The 22,673-nt window shown below is 34.6% G+C and overlaps 1 protein-coding gene across 3 annotated transcripts in view; it reads left to right on the top strand.

Moving 5' to 3' along the window:
- The first annotated feature begins 443 nt into the window (after nucleotides 1-443).
- The window catches only part of PHF6 (PHD finger protein 6), a 42,408-nt gene continuing 20,178 nt past the window's right edge, over nucleotides 444-22,673 (top strand). For 2 of the 3 annotated variants that reach the window (XM_023525270.1, XM_011383859.2), the window contains exons 1-5: nucleotides 444-615; nucleotides 4,511-4,694; nucleotides 4,933-5,034; nucleotides 18,315-18,448; nucleotides 18,706-18,749. In XM_023525270.1, coding sequence (XP_023381038.1) covers nucleotides 4,557-4,694; nucleotides 4,933-5,034; nucleotides 18,315-18,448; nucleotides 18,706-18,749 — 418 coding nt within the window. In that variant the 5' untranslated portion in view covers nucleotides 444-615; nucleotides 4,511-4,556. The remainder of the gene's footprint in view (nucleotides 616-4,510; nucleotides 4,695-4,932; nucleotides 5,035-18,314; nucleotides 18,449-18,705; nucleotides 18,750-22,673) is intronic. The other variant, XM_011383861.2, reaches the window with a different exon arrangement.

The following is a 22,673-nucleotide window of genomic DNA, read 5'->3' as shown; positions in this document are numbered from 1 at the left end:
TCTCAGTCTTTCCTGGAAGTAAAATGAGAGAACGGAGAACCTCAAAGGGATGCCACGAGAATACAATGAAATAATGGATAAGGCCTGGGTGAACAAGTGTAAGGGATAAGGCCTACCCATATGAATCACTGTCGAAAACTGGTTACCCAGGGCCCCTATCCAACGGTTTCTAGTTCCAACCCTGCTTCTCCACCCAACCCACAGCGATATCTTTGAATCTCTTTCTCTATCTCGTAGGATCCTGCCCCCAAACACTTGGCTGAGCGGCGGACCGGAGAATAGAAGGTACGCGCGCGAGCAGGAGGCGGGGCCTGTCGCCCGGATCCGTACTGGGGCAGCCTATGCACATGCGCTGTGGCTCTGCGGCTTCGGCTGCCCGGTCTCTGCAGCCAATCATGGCCCGCGGCACGCTCAGGACGTATTAACGCTCTGTGAGTTGCTGCGTGCGAGGGGGGCGACGTAAGGGCGCTCCGCGAGCCCGTCTCCTCGAATGAAAGGAAACAACCTCCGGCGACAGAGCCCCGCTCTCAGGCGCTGCCGGAGAACCGAGACCGACTTCTTTCTCTTAACCCTCATTGGCGCTTCTCCTCTGCCGTTCGCCTCTGGGCCCCGCCGGTGAGTCCCCTCGGTACCCTGGGGCCCCCCATTCTCTGCCCAGCGGGAGAAGACAAGGAGGATGGCGGTGGCCAGGCCGCCGCCCCTGCCCGTTGTTAAGGGGGACTCTTGGTGGTCTCTCTTTATTGTCAGGGACCCTAGAAGCGCCGCTCATTGAAGGCGCTTGGCGAAGAGGCTGCTGAGAAGTGCTTTGGAGGAGCTAAGGGAGAGGTTAGGCTTAAGCCTCGACTTCAGGGGAGGGGGCGCAACATTAGGGAGGAAAAAATACTGGGAATTTTTAGTCTTTGCTGTTGCTTAGGACATATTTGGGAAGGAGGGAGACTCCCAGTTTGGGAAGAGTAAGAGAAAGAATTGTTAGGATGGCAAGAGGGTTAGCCTTACGGAAAGAGGAAAAACTCCAGGGTGGGGGCAATTAGGGGTGAAACTGAGATATGAAACGGAGACTTAGAGGGCGAACTCCGAGGGCAGGAGGGTTAAAGAAAGTGGTAGGATGATATTTAACTGGATTTGGGAAGATTGAAAAAGGACAATTAGGGGACCCTGACTTTACAACCGAAAGGAACCTGCTAAAGTGTTTTATAAGAAGATAGTTTTGCGAGTTTATCTAGCGCTAGGTTAGAGGGAGATCTTGGAGTCTAGTGTGTATTGAATAAATAACGGAGAGGATCTGGTACGTTATGTGTACCATCCTTTATTATATGGACGAACAGCACGGCATTCTTTTGAAATTTGTTCGTTTCCATATTCTGCGTGGAAGTTGAAAAATCCTTTAGTAATTGAAAAACCTTTTCATTGGCTTACGACTTAATATCAGGTCTTATTCATACAGACCAAATTCTTTCTCTACCCTTGGGTTTGAAACAACTGGAAAATTCCTTCAGTTTCCTTTTGAATAACCGCAAAAAGCAGTGCGAAGCATGTAATATTGTGCAGCCAAATTCAGGTGCCCTTCCGGTTCATCTTCTCTTATTCGTTTATTTATCTCCACTGTAACTCCTGACATAAATACTGCTTCTTTGAGGATCACGTTTATATATTTTGATCTGTATATTTCAACTTGCTTGCGTGTGGAATTGTTTAATCTTCCGAAACTGCAGTTTTTGTTTTGTTTTGTTTTTCTGTGAAAATGGTCTTTCAGATACCAGACATTGAATGAGCTCTCGAGTTGGCTCTTGGACGCTCTCCTTGATATTCAGGTTATTTCTTTCTTGGTGCTTCACAGCATCTTGGAAAATCAGAAACGCATTGATTGCTTCAGCTTAACTAATCGGGCTTTTATATTTTTTCAGACATTTAAGTTATGTTTTTCACGGTGTAATCTTGCCTCTTTATTTCTGCTTTATAACATTATAATGTTATGTTTCTTTTAAGGAAAAGGTTTCATCGTTGGGTGAAAGCATCAAACTTTGATATCTGCATGCCTTGAAAAACCTTTTAGACTGAAATTAAAATGCCATACAGCTGCGTGGATTTTTATGAACCCCTTGATATTGGTCCTTGGAATGCCCTTATTTTCCTTAACTAGAAACCACAAATGTGACAGCATTTGATAAAAATCTGTATTTTTATGATAAAGACATTTTTGCTAGGACTCATTGTTTCCATGATGTTCTCCATTTGATGTTTTACAAGGAGGCTGTAAAAAAAATTAGTAAGATATGCGCAGATGCATTATTTGAATTTTAGTGGAAAAATCCATTTAGTCATTGCACATTGGGGAAAGTTTTTTAATTGATTTGGTGCACTTTTTTGTGTGTTCCTCTTCACTTTACAAATTATACTTAAATTGATTACAGAAAACATACACTAAAATATTTTTGAATGCAAAATAAAGTGTACCTTTTTTCTCTTTTGAATTTTGGGGTCTTTGATAGCTATAAAAGTAGGTTCACAAAATTAGGATGAGAAATTTACCTTTTTATAGATTGAAAGAGGCAGAATTAAATATGGATAAAATTTAGGGGGTACAATTTTCAGAATTAATTTCAAGAATAAAAAGTGATTTTCCACTCGAGTGATATTCTTTATCTTAAGCCAGTTTTATAGTCTATGCTAGCTAGCATGGTATAGAGAAATTACACATTAAAGATGTCTGTCTATACAGATTAAATTCATAACGTGTTATCCTTTCAACTGGCCAGGGATGACCGGGAGAAATACTCATTATATTACAGTGGTTTCATAGTGCCTGCTATTGCATAGTAGTAAAGAAAGCTAATTTAGAACTCAGATAGCAAAATTTGGTGCTATTTGTGAATTTTAGTGTTTTGCATAGTTAATTCTTAAGATTTTGGCAGCTATATTCTTGATAAAGCATCTGAATGCATTTGCCTAAGCAAATGCAAACATACTTCCCCTTTTGTTTCTTTTGTTTCTCTGTTATGTCCTTTTTTTTTCTTTAATCCTAAAAGTATTTGATGCCTGTTTTCAATCAGTTTCTCGGTTTATAGCCAGTACTGTGAGTACAGTACTATTGTAAAGTATTGGATGCCATTTGGAAGACTGGGGTATTTAAAATTGCATATAGCTTTAAGAGTTTGTTAAATCCATTAATGCAGAGATTGTCAGGGCCTTTGAACTTTGGTTTAAAAGAAAAACCTAAATATAAATTGATGAGACCTGTTTGTTTCTTTATGACTTCACGTTAAATTTTAATTAAGTATCTGCATTTTTATATTGTAAAGTGCTTAATTGTATCTACCACCTTGCTGGCATCCAGTTGCTACTGTTCTTGTTGGTGAACAAGTGAGTCTCAGAAAGCTACAATGTAGTGTTAGTATGTTCATTTTTTTTTTCAAAATAGTATTATAAAATGTTCAAATGTATAGAAAAATTGAAAGAATTTAGTAATTTTTAAGACAGAAATTTGAGATTTTATTCATTGCAATGTGTGTTGTGGCAGCCTGGGTCCTGAATTACTTAGTTCAGTTGATGTGGAAAAACTGCACAAATCAAATAACTGATTTTACATTTGTTTAGATACTTCTTTAGAATCTGTGTTGAGATCGATGATCTAAATCCGAAATCTTCCATGTTAGAGTTTTTCTTCCTTTTTTTTTGTTTGACTATTTTACCTATAATTATAGTTTGACTTAATTTAAGTCTCATTCAGAGCAGTTTTCCTTCTTTTATACAGTATTGCAATTTAAATATGAAAGTTACTGTATTTAGAACACCACTATCAGTTTGTAACTTTAATAAGCAGACTTTTTGAGTAAATCTCAGAGTCAGATAATACTGTTGTTTTTATAAATAATTGGTTCCTAAAGTCTAATTTTTTCTTTACTTGAAAATAGCATACAGTAGCAAAATATATTTAAGACATATATGTGATTTTTTTTAACTTGAAAATAATTCAAGTTTTAAAATAAGTATTTCAAAGTCATGGTTAAGTAATTCACTTTTTTTTTTTTTGGTTTATTAATATGTGAACTTTAAGGAATTGGGCAGTTATAGAATTCTGTTCATTCCGAATATTGTGTGGTTCTCTTAGTAGTTTTTGGCCTTCTCTTGGATATATAATTCTTTGTCTCCTTGAAGGGGTACCTAGCTATACATGAAAGCTATTTTGCATTAATTATGTCAGCAGATGATTTTAAATCACTCATTATACATTTTTTACTTATCCATGCAGAAATAGTTCTAATTATTTCACATATCCCCTAATTTGGGAGCAGTTTGATTTTCCCAATTACTTTGTTAAGTTACATTTATACATAAATAAATATTTTTTAATTATGGAGGCATCTTACGTTTTAATATTAATTTGTATATACTAAAGGCATTTTAAAATGCATATATTAAAACTTGAGTCAGATATTAAACAACTTACATGACTATGTAAACTGATTTTAAATGAAATTAACCATTTTGTTGCCCTTCTTATTCTCTGTAGCATTTCTTGAGGCCTAAAGTGGCATTCTAAAGGCAATTTAAAAATCATGTCAAGCTCAGTTGAACAGAAAAAAGGGCCTACAAGACAGCGCAAATGTGGCTTTTGTAAGTCAAATAGAGACAAGGAATGTGGACAGTTACTAATATCTGAAAACCAGAAGGTGGCAGCACACCATAAGTGCATGGTAAGTATACTTGCAGCAACCGAGAGACCTGAAACCTTGAGAATCTGACAATGAATAGTCCCGAGTACTAAACAAAAACAAAAACAAAAACTAAAGTAAAATTTTTAAGAAATGTTTTTTCACTAATACTATATATACAGTTTTTACAAGAATATTTCCTTTTAAATGTAACATCGTATTCACTGTTTCACTGTAATTTGTATATGAACCTTAATTTTTTTTTAAATGTAATTTATAGCTCTTTTCATCTGCTTTGGTATCATCACACTCTGATAACGAAAGTCTTGGTGGATTTTCTATTGAAGATGTCCAAAAGGAAATTAAAAGAGGCATGAAGCTGGTAAGTTGGTATTTCTGCCTCTTGAGAATAACACTTATTTTAAGCTCATTAAGGAAGAAGTTGCTTATTTTAGAGTATATTGCATTATTAACTGAGTATAATTTTAAATTGCAGTCTTTCCTCCCCCCAAAAAAACCCCAGCAAATTCCACGTCTGAGTTTCACTTAGATAAAAGGAGTGAATCACTTGAAACTACATATTATTAACCAGTGTCACCCCAATACATTTAATTAAAAAATAACAAATGCAAAAAAGGAGTGAGTCAATATTTATATTATTCAAAATTTTTCTTTTCAAAAAAATAATTAAAAGCTTGGAGGCTGTGTTGACTTAGAAAACAAGCAATTTACTTAATTTGAATGTATCATGTGTTAAAGTCTTCATTTAAGTATATTTTCATAATTAAATTCTGATGTGTTTTCATCTTTCATTATAAAGTAATTGTCATTACAAATGAAGATGACAGTACCCTTTCATCAGGAAATGTTAGCAGTCGCTGAACAAAGTATTTTACTGTGGTTCAGCTATATAACAAAGCATTTATGATTTTGGATAACTTGGTGAATTTTAGTTTTTCTGAACCTATGCTAGAGTACTGTTCCTATAGCTGTCTTCACTACCAGTAACCAGATTGGCAAGAACACTATATTGCTCTACTGGAAAAGTAGTGTCATCTCAGTTGGTATTTATGATACATTATGGTTTACATTGAAACAGTTTCTTTTCATTTGGTTATTTTTCTTCTGTGAACTCCTTATTGAAATTATATCTGTAAACGTACCCCCAGTAGCTTCACTATGAAGTGTTTCATTGAAAGATGGGTTTGGCAGAACATATATCTATGTTCTTAGGCACTGAGTAATCTCATATGTCACAAAGAATCTGATGGGAAGAAGGGAGCTATCATTTTGATGATCAGGAATAATCTGTTTTGTTAAGTAGTCTTCTAGTATTAAGGGGAAAAAAGCAATATGAAGAAGTTCAAGATAGCATTTAAGATTTACTTTAGATAGTCTCAAATCCTAGAATCATGTGAATTCAGAGGTCAGATTGTTTTTGTTGTAATGAGACCTTCACTATGAAAATGTTTATCTTCCCCACCCCCAAAACTGTAGATAGCAATACAACACTCTATTTTTTAATGCGGTTTTTATTTATTTAAATGGGGCTTTAGATTTCTTCATGTTACTGTGGCTTGCTGATTTTTGAGAACCAGAAAAACATGTTTTTATTTCCTCATCCTTAAAAATAAATTCAGATACAAAGGAAGAATACTACTTACTTGAAAGTGGTTGTTCTGTAAGCCTTATTACTCTGTTATTTATTCCTTGGCACTATGAATATGCCTGGGAAATACTTCTACATCCTGACTTGTTAGCATTTTTGTCACTTGACATGGCTGCTCTAGTCAGAACAAGAGCAGTTTGGTCCCTAATGTTACAATATTATTAATAAATGCAGTGCCTTATTTTACATGAAGCAGCAGTGTACATCTGGCAGTATGCTAAATTCAATGGAGATTTAATTTATTTGGACTGTTTGTGAAGAAAGCATCAGAACTTTGTACAAGTTTCACTATTATAATTTTTTTTTTGATTAATTTTAATGGGACCGTGTAGGGAGTTTTCTCCCTTAAGTGTAGTGAGTTACACATAACAATTTGTTCCTTGATCTAGGGAGTGGAACAGTATTGGAGGTTGAAGACCACAAACTATAGTAACAGACTTGGATTTGAATCTTGGCTTTGTCACTTACTAGCTGGGTGATCCTGGAAAAATTATTCACTTCTCTATACCATGTTTTCTTCACCTGCCTAAAAGAGCTAATGACAGTACTTGCCTCACAAGGATATTGTGAGCACAGAGCCTGGCATGTGGTTAGGACTTGATAAATGGTAGCCACCATTGGAGTTTTTATTTGTAAATAATAGTAAGATGCTGCTAATATTATTGTAGGCAAATGAAAAGCATGCTGGACTGGGAAGTCATGATGCCTGTTTTTTTTAATAACTCTGCCATTGATATGTTATATAACTTTAGACAAGTCATTAACTTATTTGTCTTTTTGCCAGTAGTAAAGAGATAATGCTGTATCATTGCTTACTAAACAGTTATGTTTCATGACTAAAAACTGCTATAGAAGATACAGAGTTGCCTTAGGAAAGGTGTTTTGAAGCCATTTTGAGGCAGTGGGCATCTGGCATTGAAGAATAGTGGCAGAAGGACAGAACTTTTGAGCCTGGGTATATAATTTTCTCCTTTTCCTTCTCCCCAAATGCCAGAATTTAAATAAATTACATAGGAGATAGGACTAGAGTAGCATTTATATATTTAACTTTGTAGTAATTTTTAAGTCTCCCTTTGGCAATTAGTTTTGCTCTTTCCATTATATCATTTTTACATCAGATACTATCAAGTAACCAAAATTCCAGACTTTAGTTTTCTTCTTTACTTTTTCCTGTGTAGATTGGTTTAAGCAATAAAAGGGCCATAAATAAAATAGGAAGGGAGAAAAAAGTGAAGAGCTTCATGTAAGAAGATAAACTACATATAAACCAGATTATTAGCTTCCCTAATTGACTTTTCAAAGCATTTTATCCTGTGAGCCTATTTGCCCTGGCTCTTGTTTATCAAGATTCCTAGGTGAAAAGTAGATCATGAATGAATACCCACTGAAAATAATCAAAAACAGGAGTGCTGGTCCCTGTGTGCTTTCAAGACAGGTTCCAGTCTGTACCTGGAATTGGCTCCAGAGGTGTTCACTCACCCCAAAGAAAAATACAGAGAGAAAAGGCTGGTGCTTGAGGTGAAAGTGTATAGGTGTCCAGATGGGTCAGTCTTGAGATGGTGGGAGGTTGCAGTAGAGCGGGAGGAACAGGTCTGAGGTTTCTATGTTCTTGCTGCCTTAGGCAATTTTCCAAGGTTTTCATGTCAGCCGCAAGGACCGGAGGAGGAAAGCTATTTCACCTGAACGTATTCATCTCTTTCACATCACCTTTGAGTATAGAGTACCAAGGTAGGACAGGTAAAATCTGCTGGAGTACTAAGGTTTTTGTAATTTGAGACCGTATTTGCAGTTAAGCCTGCAAAAATATATATTTTTCCAGAATGGTTTCCAGTTCCCATTGAAGCCATATGGTGACACCACATCTGTACCACCTACTCTTATTCTCCAGCCATCTAATCAAGAAATGCAAGTTTACAAGTAAAATTATGAGTTATCGCTGTTTTTATTTTGTTTAAGGAAACACTTCACAGGGGTATATGAACATACTCTTTCTTGATGGAGTTGGTGGTAAGATCATTAAGAATATCTACACCAGATAGTTACTGTTATAATTGGTACCTGTGTCAGACACATCACAGACTCTTAAGCACAGAAGAAGTTCAGAAAGCCATTTAGTTCACCTTCATTACACCTAGGCAAGACTACCTACAAACCATCCAATGTAAAATTTTTGTCTGCCCTGTTCTTAAATATATCAAGAAATTGTGATTCTACCCAAGCAACCTGAAACAGTACCAGTTTTATATAACACTCTTCAGAGTCGAGAAATGTACCCTTCTATATAACTCAAATATCTTGCTTAATTTAAAGCCATTTATTTCTAGGTTTGTCTTTCCATTAAAGGAAGTATTTGTTTTTTTTCTTTCTTATTAAAAATGAAAAATTCTTACATATACTTCATGACTACCCTCAGGTCTCTCCTAAACATTCCCTTTTTCAAACTAAATTTTACTCACATGTCCTAAGAAATCCTCTGAACATTTTTCCTAATTTTTTCAGTAGTAGAAATAGCTAACATTTATTGAACACTTAATATATGCTAGAGACTAGGATAAGTACTTTAAATACATACCTATTTAATCCTCATAATCATACTGTGAGTTAGGAGGATAGTTTCCTCATCTGTAAAGTGAGAAATGAATAAGGCTCAGAGAAGTTAAATAACCTGACTGTGGTTTTATAGCTAGCAAATGGCAGAGCTGGAATCTGAATCCAGGACCAGTTAACTGCAAAGTCACAACTCTTAATCACTAGGTTATACTAGACTGCCTTTTAAGCTACCCAACCAAAGATCACATTTAAAAAAAATGTGATGATTAGAACTTAGTAGTTTTCTAATAAAGATGGACATAGTACTGAATTTAGGACATAATCAGACTCACATTAATATGTTCCGTTAATAGCATCTTGTTGGTTTTTAGGATAAAAATCGTGTGTGTATGTATCTATATATCTATATATATGAATAATCTGATCCTCTATTACCCTCAAGAAATTTTTGTAGCCTCTGAAAATAAAAAGACCAATTCTACATAGTCTTTACTTTGTTATTTACTCAGTACCAATGGACTGCTTGGTACCCCCAAAGAGAAAATTGTCCGATTTTTGAGAGTTTATGGTCTGGTTATTGGGTATGCCGTGAATCTGCTTATATGACAATTTATAATATACACTTTTTTAGTCTTCTGTGTGGGAGGAGTCTTGCCTATTTAGATAGTTAAAGACTGCTTCCTAGAGATGGTTTAAGGTTTTTTTTTTTTTTAAAAAAAAGGATGAGTCCAGGAAACAGGTTAGCTATATTAGAATGGATCATTGAGACTGGCAGTAATGGTAATAGATTAAAATTCAGTAGAGGAGGATGATTACAGGGTCTTTAAACATTAAATAGGAATTTCAACTTGGAAAGGAGCAGGTGGGAAAGGGCTATGCATGATTTTTTAGGAGATAATTGCTATGTAGTAGTTACTGTGGGGAATGAAATATAATAATGACAGCATATTTGTCTGGTACACATAGATGTCCTGCAGGCATCTTAAACTTAACTGTCTAAGCCAATATTCATTATCTTCCCACCCTGAAATCTGATTTTCTTAATCCTTTATTTTCAACTCTGCCTTCTTTCACATCAGTCACTTGATTTTATTTCTGGGATGTCTGCCTTCTTTTCTTTCTTAATGGCACCCTATATCCAGTCTTCCTCTTCCCATCCTTCCAATGTACTGCCGGTAATTATTTGATCTCTACTTTTAAAATCTAATGTCATTCCCTGTCTCAAAACCTTTACAGATTCCTTACTGCATACAAAATAATATCCAGAGGCCTCAGCCTGCCCTTCAGAAGTCATTCTTAACTCAACTTTTCCATTCCTATCTCATTTCCACTCCTCTCAGCTTCCCAATCATCCTTTACTTGTCCCTACTGCTGTATAGGTACTGATGTTACTCATCTCCTAGCTGCCTCTCAGTTTTGTCTGTTTTTGAGTCCTACTCAGTGTTCACCTCTGTCCTAGAGTTTAACACAGTATGCATTGTTTTTGTTACATGTGCACAAGCCTTTCTTCCTCACCATATTGTGAACTCTGGGGGAGTAGAGATTGTATTCTCTTTGCCTAGCATAGGACTAAATGGGGATAATACACGGAAAACAGCACAGTGCTTGACGTCTCATTTGTGCTCAGTAGTGTTCTGATAAATAAGTGGGCACTCATTAATTGTTGGTTGAATTTGAAGGAGAGAAAAGCTTCAATTGGATAATAGTGTGAAGCCTTAATAATGGGTTAGTTGTAAATTGACCAGGAAAGTAATGGTATTGCATAAAATTCCTGTTTTGGTTAATCAGTGGTTTAGCATTGTTTGCAGCTCATAGGTTTGAATAGAAAGGAGAGAAATCTAGGGAGAAAAATCACGTTGGTTATTTGTTCAGGATGGTGGAGAGCTTTGTATGCCTCAAACATGAGGGGTTTTGTTTCTCCAACATTCATTCACCCAGTATAGTGTTATTTTTGTTATTTCCTTAGGCATTATATTTATCTAGACCTCCCTCTAGAGTCTAGAAGTCATCTTTCTGTCCATTTATCAGATACTTGATTGAGTGTCCACTTTGTACCAAGCACAGTGGGTGCAACACTTTGGGTGCAACCATGAGTAAATATGGTTTAGCTTTAGAAGTATATAAAAGAATGCTGGGAAAGAGGACCATAATTAATTTTACTTGAGACGTCAGAAGGCTTCATCAGAAGTGACATTTGAAATGTGTTCCATTGGGAAACTGATGCTGTAGAAGTCAAAGGGGAAAGAGTTTCAAGGAAGAGGAAGTGGTCAAAAGTATTAAGTAAGTATTAAATGCTAGTGCTATTTAAAGTAATGTGTGGCTCATTTAGCATTCAGTAAGGACAAAATGGAGCACCCACAGTGTATAGAACACTAGCATTGGTTACTGCATACTAAGAAGTAAAAGATGCTTGGTGACTAGTAGTGCTACAAATCAAGCAGTGGTACCTAACAAACTATGAAATCAGAAAGAGGGGACAAGAGATTACAGACTGTTATCTTTTGAAAAAGGTTCCCAAGTGATTTTTGATGAACACTCTTGGTCATGGACTGTTGCCTTAGAGGGGTCAGCAAACTGTGTAAAGGACCAGATAATAAATATTTAAGGCTTTGCCAGCCATATGGTCTCAGTTGTAGTCACAAACAATACACAAAAAAAAATGAGCATATCTGTCTTCCAATAAAACTTGATTTACAAAAACAGGTGGTGGGCTTGCAAGACCCAACCTTAGGGTATTTCGGGGGGAAGACAGGTAAATTTTCTTCTCAAAGATGGCCTCATTGTCATCTGTGTAACTAAGTGTACATGAATCATGAATGTATTCACATAAATGTAAGTTTTTTTTAAAACTCAGATTATGGCATGCAGATTAATTTTAATGTGCGCAGATATTTTGCCTGTTATATTAAAATAGATTTTCCTTTACTTTGGAGGTGATTAAGGAGAATGAATGTAAGGCCAAACAGAAATTTCAAGTCTAATGATAGAGAAAATCAGGTCTTTGACTATTACCGAATCAGTTATTTTTTTAAAAATTCAAATATTTTTTACTTTGCCTTCATTTAATACTTCTTCATAATTGGGAATACTTTCCATTTATTTCATTATATAATTACTTCTCGAGAACCCAAGCCAATAATAAAAAATAATCTATGTCTGGTTTTGGGGGATGTCTCGATACTTAGTCGAGCATAGGTGTGTATTTGGCGTTCTTCATAGATTGAATAGAGCAAGCAGCTTGTCAGTTTCAAGTACCCTCAGCCTAAAAGACCTACACCTGAGAAGAGCCTAAACCTAATGATCTGAACTCAGAAAAAGTCTGTGAATCTTTAAGGTGAAAAAGAAACTTCATAAAGTTGAATGGAGTTGGAGTATGTGATATTCAGAGCAAGGTCAAGAGACGAGGTTAAGTAAGAACTTGATAGGCTTAGTTCATTGTCCTCCAACTTCCAAAGATTTCTGAAATGATTTATTCAGTAACTGCTTAGATTTAGTCTGTTACTCTAGTAAAAACAAGTACTTTTTATTGGCTCTGTTTTTTAGAAGCATCTGGAATTTAAGTTGCTAATCAGTTTTGTTGATTTTCAACGACAGATTTTATTTCTAACTTTTATTTTTTTAATTAAATTTATCAGGGTGATACTGGTTAATAAAATTATATAGGTTTCAAGTATACAATTTGATAATATATCATCTGTATATTGCATTGTGTGTTCACCACTCAAAGTCAAATCTCCTTTTGTCACCATATATTTGACCCCCTTTACCCTTATCTACTCCCCGCCCTTCCCTCTGGTAACCACTAAATTGTTGTCCATGTCCCTGAGTCTCTCTTGTTTGTTGCTTTCAGTTTTGTATCACATATATGAGTGACATTGTATGGTTCTCAACTTTTTGTCTGACTCATTTTTCTTAGCATGATAATCTCAACAGCCATCCATGTTGTCATAATATTGCTTTCCTTTTAGGCCTAATTATTATATAGACTGTTATTAACAATATTATATTGTTAAGTTTGTGTTTTTATGAGACCTTCAGAATACTATATGTATATATGTTATATATATACATATATATGTGTGTGTATATTTACATATACATCTATACATATATATGCATATATATTGTTATATATATACATATATATATATAACAATATATATAATAGTAGCTATAATGATGAACCAGAAAGTTTTAAGTTTATGTTTCACCCTCCCGTGAAATAGTATTGTTTTTAGGAATTTTTAACAAATAAATTGGACAACTGTCAGTTAACGAGAAAATTCAAATCTCAGTCTGTTTTCTAACTGTGTTGGATATGTGAGGTATTACTACAAGTAAAGCAATGAGCCTGGAGTTAGGAGCATTTTTTAGGCAGCTTTGAAAACTTGCCCAAACTGCATTGTCCAGCTTTTATTAACAATACACCAAAACAAACAAACAAACAAACAAAAAAACCCAAACACCAGTGTAAGGTTAACTGCTCTCACTTTTTATCTTGAGTCTCCTGCAAAAATATCCTAGGTATCCTGTTCCCAGCTCCAAGTACTTTGGGCACTTTTTCTTTGCATACCAACTCAAGAACATGGCATCTTCCTGTGTCCTCTTTTGCATTCTCAGTACATTCATAGCTGTTTTCATGGGGCAGGTATCTTGAGTACTCTTGAGTAACTACTTGGCTGTGAGAATTAACATCTATACACTGGTAGTCAGTTACTGACATGCATAGTCTACACAGCAGTTAAGCTGGGCAAAGCTAAGTCTTAAGAGAGCCCTCCCTCCCTTGGTTCCATATGGGTCTATCTAGCCATCAGATTCCAGCTTTTCCTCAAGAATTTTCTCTTTCTGCCTATCGTAGAAATTGCCCATCTCATTTTAGTTTTATCTTGTATCTGTGGTTTTAGTTGAGTTTCCCTTTAGCTTCCCCCGTAGCTACTGAGAAAGCAGTACTTTTCCTTTTACTCCTTAAGACTTTTCCTTTTGCAAACTGAATTTCAGTCCTGGTCTAGTTGACTGAGGAGCAGGTATGTCTCAGCCAGCCTCTGGCTCCTACAGGACTTTAACTAAGTCATGGTCCTTTCAGTTCCTGTTGTTTCCTATCAAGTATGACTTAGTTCCTCTTTCGTCCGTGGGTCAGCTCCTGGAGACTCTGTTCAACTTAACTTTACTATAGTATAGCTTCACAGACAACAGAACGAGTGGTTACCAGGGGTGGGGAGGTGGGAGAAGAAGGGAGATATTGGTCAAAGGACACAAAGTTGCAGTTATGTGGGGTGAATAAGTCTAGAGGTCTGATGTCCAGCTTGATGATTATGATTAATCATACTGTATTCAATACTGGAAATTTGCTGAGAGTAGATTTCTGATGCTCTCACCACGCACCAAAAAAATGGTAACTGTATAGAGAAATGGGTGTGTTGATTAACTCTACTGTAGTAATCATTTCACTGTACACACACACACACACACACACACACACACACACACACATCCTGTTGACACCTTAAGTATACATGTAGTTTTTATTTAAAAAGTATAGCTTCTAATCATACTGTAAAGATGACATGCAAACATCTATAGTAGGATGGGGCCTTTTTTCCCATTCTCCATTTTGGAAGAAGTAATTGATTATTGAGGTTTACTAGGTCTACTAGGTAGCAAACTGGATAGAGGAATAAAAATAAAAGAAAAATCATTATCAACAAAGAAATTTTTACCTCTATTTAAATCAAGGATACAAGCAGGGTAAGCTGAGAATTGACATTTATACCTGTATTGGGGGCGGGAAATTAGCCCTCAACAGAATATTTGATGTGCGAGACAGACCTTTCCTGCAGGGTGGAGTGGGAAGGAGTCCACCATTGTTCTTGGAAAACATGTTTCTGTCAGGTTAACTTTAATTTTCCCTCATTTGAGAGAGCCATGGGTCAAGTGCAAACATCACGTTAAATGGCAGCTGACTCTTTTTTTTTTGACAGTCATTCTATTGAGGGCCCAGTAAGGACTGTGACAAATCGGAGGGCAAATGTTTGTATAAGGAGGAATACAGGATAACATTACTCAGGTCTGAAGTGCTGCCTTGCTTTGTTAGGAGTCCCATTTTTTTATTCCACTTTTTTCAAAAGAAGGCCTTTGTTTTATCTTCCGTAACATTTTTGAAGAAAGAAAACTAGTAGCCACCTATCTGGTTTCTCAACTTTAATTTTTTTTTCTTTTTATCTCTTCCTTATTCTCAACCTTGTTTCTTAATGGTGTTAACCCTTTCCCTCAAATATTGCCTCTCTTCATTCTGTGCCCCTTCAACTGAATTGTTCTTCTCAATTTCACGTTTCCAAATCATAGGTCAGACTGTTTAAATATTTTTAGATATACCTGAAGATATATGTTAAGATTCTGTTAAACCTACAGGTGTTATAAACATGAATGAGAAAAAATATACCATAAGGTGTTAAAAATTTCAATAACAGAGTAAGCTTAAAATCAATTACTTTGTAATGCACAGTGTTATTCTTCCAAAAAAAATCTAGAAGCAAGTGATAGGTAAAATCTATACACTTATAAAGATAATTAGCCATATAGGGAATAAAATGGTAAGAACACAAATGAATACTATGTCATAAGTCCCATAAGGGAAAAATAATTATTTCAGGGCTTGGAATATAGCATAGTAGACTTAAAGATAACAGTTATGTTCCTGTTTTGCATTCATAGGTACACAAGCTGATTTAAATTTTATATTCCGTTTAAAAAAAGAAATACATTTTATATTTAGTTTATTATGAATAATTTTTGCTATTTTGTTATTACCTTACCAGAAGAGGTACTTCTGCTTGCTTGTATATGAATGCTGCATAAAATAGATCCTGTAAATTCTAATTGAGAAAATTCCTCTCCTAACCTTGGAAAGCATTTTCCACTCTCTGAAAACGTTTTTATTGGTGTGTCTGTCTTCTTTGAGAGAAACTGACAAAACTAAGAATAAGCATTTTCTCACTCAAAAAATTTATCTGTCCTCAATTGTTGTAGTTAACTGGTCATACTTGGGGCAGATTTAAATTTATAACAAGCTAAAACAAATTTTGATACATTTTGTATATTTTGTTTTCTTCCAATTTCAATAAACTGAGAGATGGGTATTGAAAGCATTTGCTAGAGTATTCCCAATGTTTTTAAACAATTTTTGTATATAGAAGTGTTTTTGCCCATTGTAGAAAAATCAGAAAACACAGGAAATTATAAAGAAAACCAATCACCCAGAGATAAGCACTCAGCATTTTGCTGTATTTACTTTCACCTGTTTTCAAAGAGTGTATGTTATAATTGGGATCATAATTCATAGTTTTGTATCCTGCTTCATTTTTCATTTACATTATGCATAAACTTTTTTCCATGCCATTAAAATTTATTTGAAAAGAGTGGTGATAGAATATTCCTACATATGGGTGTACTATAATTTGTTTAAACATTTTTTAGTTGTTTTCCATAGGTAATTTTATATTTCAGGCTATTCTTAGTAATTCTGCAGTGCATATGACTGTATATGAATTGTTTGAACCTGAATTTTTAGACTAAATTTATAGAAGTAAAATTATTGGATCAGAGAATATAAACTTTTTAAAACCTCTTTGATAAATAAGGCAAGTTGCTGTGCAGACAGCATGTACTAAATTCCAGCAACATATGAGAGTGCCCATCTCACTGTTTCTTTGCCCATGTTGAGAATTTTTTCCAGTACAGTATTTTCAACAGTACCTCTCTGTTCATTCTTGCTTGCTAATTGAACTCAGTTTTTTTTTTTCAAAATGTACCTATGCAAACCCATTTTAGATGTAATTTCAAGATGAACTACTTGCAGTAGAGTTTTTAATGAAGTGGGGGTAATGTTCGATTTATTAAGTTAAAAAAACGGTTGTAAAATGGTACATACAGAATTACACAGGAAATACTTTCACGTAATCGTTGTAACACTGTAAGGGCGTCTCTCCTTGGTGAGTATGAGTGATTTTTAAATTTTCTTTGTGTTCTTTTGTGTTTTCCAAAATTTCTATAATAAGTCTTAGTGTTTTGATTAGAAATACAATTTACTAAAGTAATAGAACCTCATAATTAAGCTGCAGTACAAATGTTCCACCTTCTCAACAATTTATAAAACACTCATATAAGTATTTAATAGCTTTTCTGGCTTGATAATTTAGCATAGTATTTCTTTTTACAGTAATACTTTGAAGTTTCTATATTTATTTAAGGAAGTGGAGTATTTCACTAGTATTAGTGGACACTGGCCCTCATCTTTTCTTGGAAGTACCTGTATTGAGAATGTTTCTGGTTTTGACTTTTATATGAGTATTTTTTGAATGATAACTTGACTCAGAGGTTGAGTGTTCCCTTGCTTAGAGAAATATAAGAAATTTTATTGGAATTTATATTAGCCTCTTGGTACAACAAAAATTGCTAAGGGGCCAAGTAATCCAAAATTAGGACGGTAAATGTTCTTTATGTTAAAATTAAAGAGGAATGAGAAGAGTTCAGAATGAGGTCTCTAGCAACCTAAAAACAAATGAGCAGTTTTTAAGATTTACCTTATTGTGAGTTTATTTTGTCCTGGTATTTAAAGCTTAGGAGATAGCCTCATTAAAAGGCCACTCAGCACAGTATACTGTGATATGTTAATGAAAACCGCTAACAACCATTGTTAATGTCGTTGTTATGTGCTTTTTAAAAAGATTTTTTTCCTAAATTTAGATCAAGAGCTAAACAATAGGAATTATTCAATAAAGTCATAAGGTAAGGTATACGAAAATGTATTGGGAGAATCTATTCTTTTATCTATTTGTCTGAATTCATAATGCAAGAGGTAAGTAACATGGATTAAATTAAAACGGATGAGCATATTTTCACAATCAACTTGACATCACAGAATATTTTTAGAGCTTGAGGTATTTAGAAAATTACTTAATTATTTTATCCTCTCTCCTTCCTTCACTTAAAATCAATTTTTACCAGGTTCCCAAATAGTACGTGAGGGTTTTTTTTCCCAAAAAGTCTCATTGAGCAGTGAGAATCTGAGGAAATACTTTTTCTGGTATGAGGCATTTTCCCCAGTTACTCATTTCCAGGAAGGTCTGGATTTGTGAAGAAGTGTAAGTTATATACAGCTTACATCTCTGATTTGCAGGATTTAAAATTTTCACTTGACCACAGTGAAACAATAGACATTAATAATATTTCATTAATTTTGTCATTGTTTAACATGGGAAAAATACCCCCAGTAGAATTTTATTTGACTTATTTCTTGGTGAGAACATAAGAAAAATAGCATAATTAGTTACAAAACTTTTCAATAACCAATTTGTTTTCCTTGACAGAGATTGATATGCCTCTAACCTGAGATCACTGCCTTAGCAAAATCACACACTAATAAGTTTTTATTGTTTTTGCCGTAGATGTGTTCTTTGTGTCATTGTCCTGGAGCAACAATTGGTTGTGATGTGAAAACCTGTCACAGGACATACCACTACCACTGTGCATTGCACGATAAAGCTCAAATACGAGAGAAACCTTCACAAGGAATTTACATGTAATTATCAACTTCTCTTTTAAGATTTTTTTTAACAGTCATGCTTTCTTTGGGCTTTTGTAAAAATGTTCGCCATTTCAGAACATTTCGGCATCATCATAAAGGGTGTTTTTGGTAAAGAATTTAATGCTTAGAGAAATGGCATAGGAAGTTTAATAAGATGTTTGGAATCTAACTTGTGAATGAGATGATGTATAGTGCTCATTTTTAGAGAAATATGTTCAGTTTACTTGATAATTTTAAATTATTTTTTATAGGGTTTATTGCCGGAAACACAAGAAAACTGCACATAACTCTGAAGGTATGTCTTTCAGCCACATTTTAATTTTGAGAAGAAATTTGTGTAAAATATGAGTGAATTATACTATATTAATTTTTACCATAAGATGTATTTCAATATGGAATACATTTCCAAGAATTATAAAAGCGTTAGGATAAACTAATTCACGATAGTAAAAAAGATCTGAATTTTTAAGAAAACTTTTATCCCAAAGTTCTTGTAAAGAGTTCATCAAGACAGTATTTATCTTTAGGGAGAAATGATGCTTGTAGTTATAGATTTCTGTGTTTAAGTGTTAGTAGATTATAAAGTTAATTGAGCTACTGTCAGATATAGAAATATGAATAGGCGATACTAATACTATTTGCGATCATCAGGCTTTCTGTTAAATTTCTGTTCACATTGTAGTACTTTTTAAAAAAATACAGACGTGATCATAAGGAAACCAATTTTAAAATATAAACCTAAAATTATAGTGCATTTCCACTTAAATTTATACAAAACCAGGTTAGTAGTGTTTATATATATAGGTAGCCAAGTTGTACTGGTGTTTAGAAGGTATGGTAAAGTTCTCAAACTGAATTCTGACTTGTTTCAAACCTTTTCAAACAGGTGGTTTTGATACTTTTACTAGTAATATAAAAAGGCTTAGATTTAACCTGAGATTGTTCTATCCATTTAGATTAAAGATCTTTAAAGTTTTTGTTAGCTTTTGTTGCTTACAATTAGAATGGTTTAAGCCTATTGTTTTAGGAAGTTGTTTCTTTTATAAAAGACTTAATTATTAGTGTTAGCATATTAAAATTTTTGGCCCTTTTTGATCTCTCAGATCTTGGTTTCATAATACAAAATAGTATTTATACTTCGGACTCCAGATTAATCCAAATACTTTAAAAGTGCAGGTTGAGAGTACAGTCTTTAGCAAAAAAAAAAAAAAAAGAAGGAAAGAAAGAAAAGAAACCTTGTCTTTAAGGTAAACCAGTTGGATAAATAATAAGAACAGAATGTTTTTGAAGTGTTAGAGTGCAACTGATAAACCTTTGTAGTGTTTTTCATCAGTATCTTTTCCTCATTTAATTTTAGAATTGAATTGAAAAACCTTTTGTGAAAGGTTAACAGTAAGCTTTACCACCTTTTATTACTTCAGATTTTAACAGTGTGTTTATTTGATTCTCTTTAAGATTTTAAGCCAAGAGTTGAGATTTGTGACCTGATGAACACAAGTATATGAACATAGTGGGACATATTTGAGGATAGCAGCAATGATTAATTTAGACTGCTCCCCTTTTATTCCCTAGATTTCTGAAGCTGATAGTACCATCTAGTGGTAGAGAGAAGGCACTGCAGACTACGTGAAGTAGAATAATTTTAACTACCTTTTTGCTTTGACAAACTTATTAATGAGAAAGACCTAAATTCATACTTTTCAAGATGACTTTTCTTTTAATGTAACTGGAAGGATTACTACAATTCAAATTTGTAATACAATGAATTTGAATTTTGAGTTCCATGTATACTTTTGTAGCACATTGGGGGCCCTTGTATTATTGATAATATATGTAGTTTGTTTATACTTATGGTAGAACCGGATGCATAATTTTACAATTTAAAAGTATTAAAGAAGAAATTAAAATATTAAAGAGTTTATATGTATTGAATTTTGACTTATCGCATTCATCTAGTTTGAATTTATTTGATATTGAGTATTTTTTCAGAAGCAGAACTTGCAATTCTTTCATCGTTCTAATGGGAAACATATGTTGTGCTTTATGATTGTAATTTATGATGAGTTTATAGGATTGTATTTTAGGGACTGTTTTGGTTTGAAAATTGCACTGCACCAATCTGTTCAGCAAAGAGGAATTGATACCTGTGGCAATTTCTTAATCATTTGCCATCTATGGCTCAATACTTACTTTAATACTTAAAATGATAAATATTATAAAATTCAGTCTGTCATGTTAGTTTGTTATAACATGAACTGTGTTTTGAAGTATTAAATTTGAGAGAATCTTTATTGTCTTCTTAGTTTTGCCTTTTCTAGGATGTCATATAGTTAGAATCAGATTGGTTTCTTTCACTTGGCCTTTTTTTGGAAGTGGGGGTTAATTGGTATTTAATACTTACGAGAAAGGATCTGATAGGCAAGAAGAGATTGAAGGTACAGGAAGAAGGATTCAATGCACAAGCGGGAACAATTGTCCCATAATAGGAGGACATTTCCACTGTAATAGGAGAGAAGGAAGAAGAATAGGTGATTCCTCTCTGGTCTGTTTTCTCTGTGAGGGAGAATGTGTGGAGACCTGTGAGGATTGGAAGTTGAAGGTGAGCAGAAGTTTGAAAGAATAGTTGTGAAGACCAGGAGAGAAAGTTTGCTAGAGATATGTAAGGTTTCCAGACTGGATTGAGGGCCCAGTTGAGGTTGGTAACCATGAATTTATATAGTGATGCCATCAGTCAGGTTGTGTGACTTTCTTCCAGCAATTCAGGATCCTAGGTATTGCATAGAGAAAGTGGCTAGTTGGTTAATTCAGAATTGGGATTTTGCCAAGCAGGTTCAACAAAGAAGTAAAGGGATAAAAGGGAGTTTAGGATATTTATAAGAAAGAAATCTAAGTTAGGAAAGTGAAGTCAGGAAAAGAAAAAAGAAACAGGAAGGAAATATAGACTGGAGGTCCTGATAATGTTGAAGAACAAGGAGAATGAAAGTACTTGGGAAGGCAATCATTTATGGTCCCAAAGTGCGATACAATGATTTCAGAGGTAAAGCTATTTTAGGTCATTATAAGGTACGATTATGGGGATTGGGTAGTTGGTGGACATCATTGAGGATCAAGGAACTGAGTGGCTAGGTATTGCTTGGATTTTTTAAAGAAGGTCGGGTGGGTGAGGTAGAATGACTGGGAATTTGTAACTGTAAGCAACAAGGAGGGGAAGAAGATAGCGTAGTCTTTGGGCCAGCAGAATTGTCATCATCTGGGAGTTTGTTAGAAATGCCTAATTTCAACTTCTCCCTCTGACCTGCTAAATAGGAATTTCCACTTTAACAAAATCTCAAATGGTTTGTATTCACCTTAAAGTTTGAGAAGCAGTGGTTTAGCTGAATGACATGGACCGCAACAGTGCAGGGCTTTTTACAAGGGGATAGAGAACTAATGACTTGACAACCCTGTCTAGTAGAACTTACTGTGACAATAGAAATGTTCTATATTTGCAACTTCCAATATGGTAGCCATTAACCACATGTGGTTATTGAGCACTTTAAAATGGTCTAGTGCCCTCCTATTCTTAATAGAAACTTACATGTTAAAATTGGACAGGAATAGGCAGAATTAAATCCTACATCTTACGTTGTTTTTCCCTTGTTGGCCTGTGTGTTTAGCTAATAGATATATTCTTTACCTTTTTTTAAAGCAGTATTTCAAAATGTCAAACATTGGTCTTAGCACGTATCTCTAGCTTGTAACTGATGTGAATCTCTGTTTTGTAGATGTACTTAATATGTTAGCTGGTCATCACTAAGCATTTTGAGTACCTACAAGGAACTGTGATGGCATATGAATGGTGGGTCTTTTAAAGTCATTTTCATTAACGAGTGAGGCCTTTGTATTTAATAATTTATATGGAGCAAAGCAGTCGGTGATGAGATAGAAAATGGCATAGAGTAGATGCTGAGTGTTAGCTGTTGACCCCAGTAATGTGTAGAATTTAAGACATGATCACAAAAATAACCTCAGCTCAGTTTAGGTTCTTGAAATTGTAAGGAGCCAACTTGTGGTTTATTGTTTTTCTTAAATTACCCAATATAAAATGTTTTGCATGGGATGAGTGCTCAAGAAATGTTTATAACCTCTTCATTTTCTTTGGCTTGAAACTAAGCATAACATTTAATTTGTCACTTATTTGGGGCGATACTTCCTTGTCCTGTAGCTTCTCTTGCACTGG

The sequence above is a fragment of the Pteropus vampyrus genome, unplaced genomic scaffold (assembly GCF_000151845.1).
Source record: "Pteropus vampyrus isolate Shadow unplaced genomic scaffold, Pvam_2.0 Scaffold548, whole genome shotgun sequence".
Lineage (NCBI taxonomy): Eukaryota > Metazoa > Chordata > Mammalia > Chiroptera > Pteropodidae > Pteropus > Pteropus vampyrus.
The sequence above is the reverse complement of the archived record's forward strand: the minus strand, read 5'-3'. Positions and strand labels throughout refer to the sequence as shown.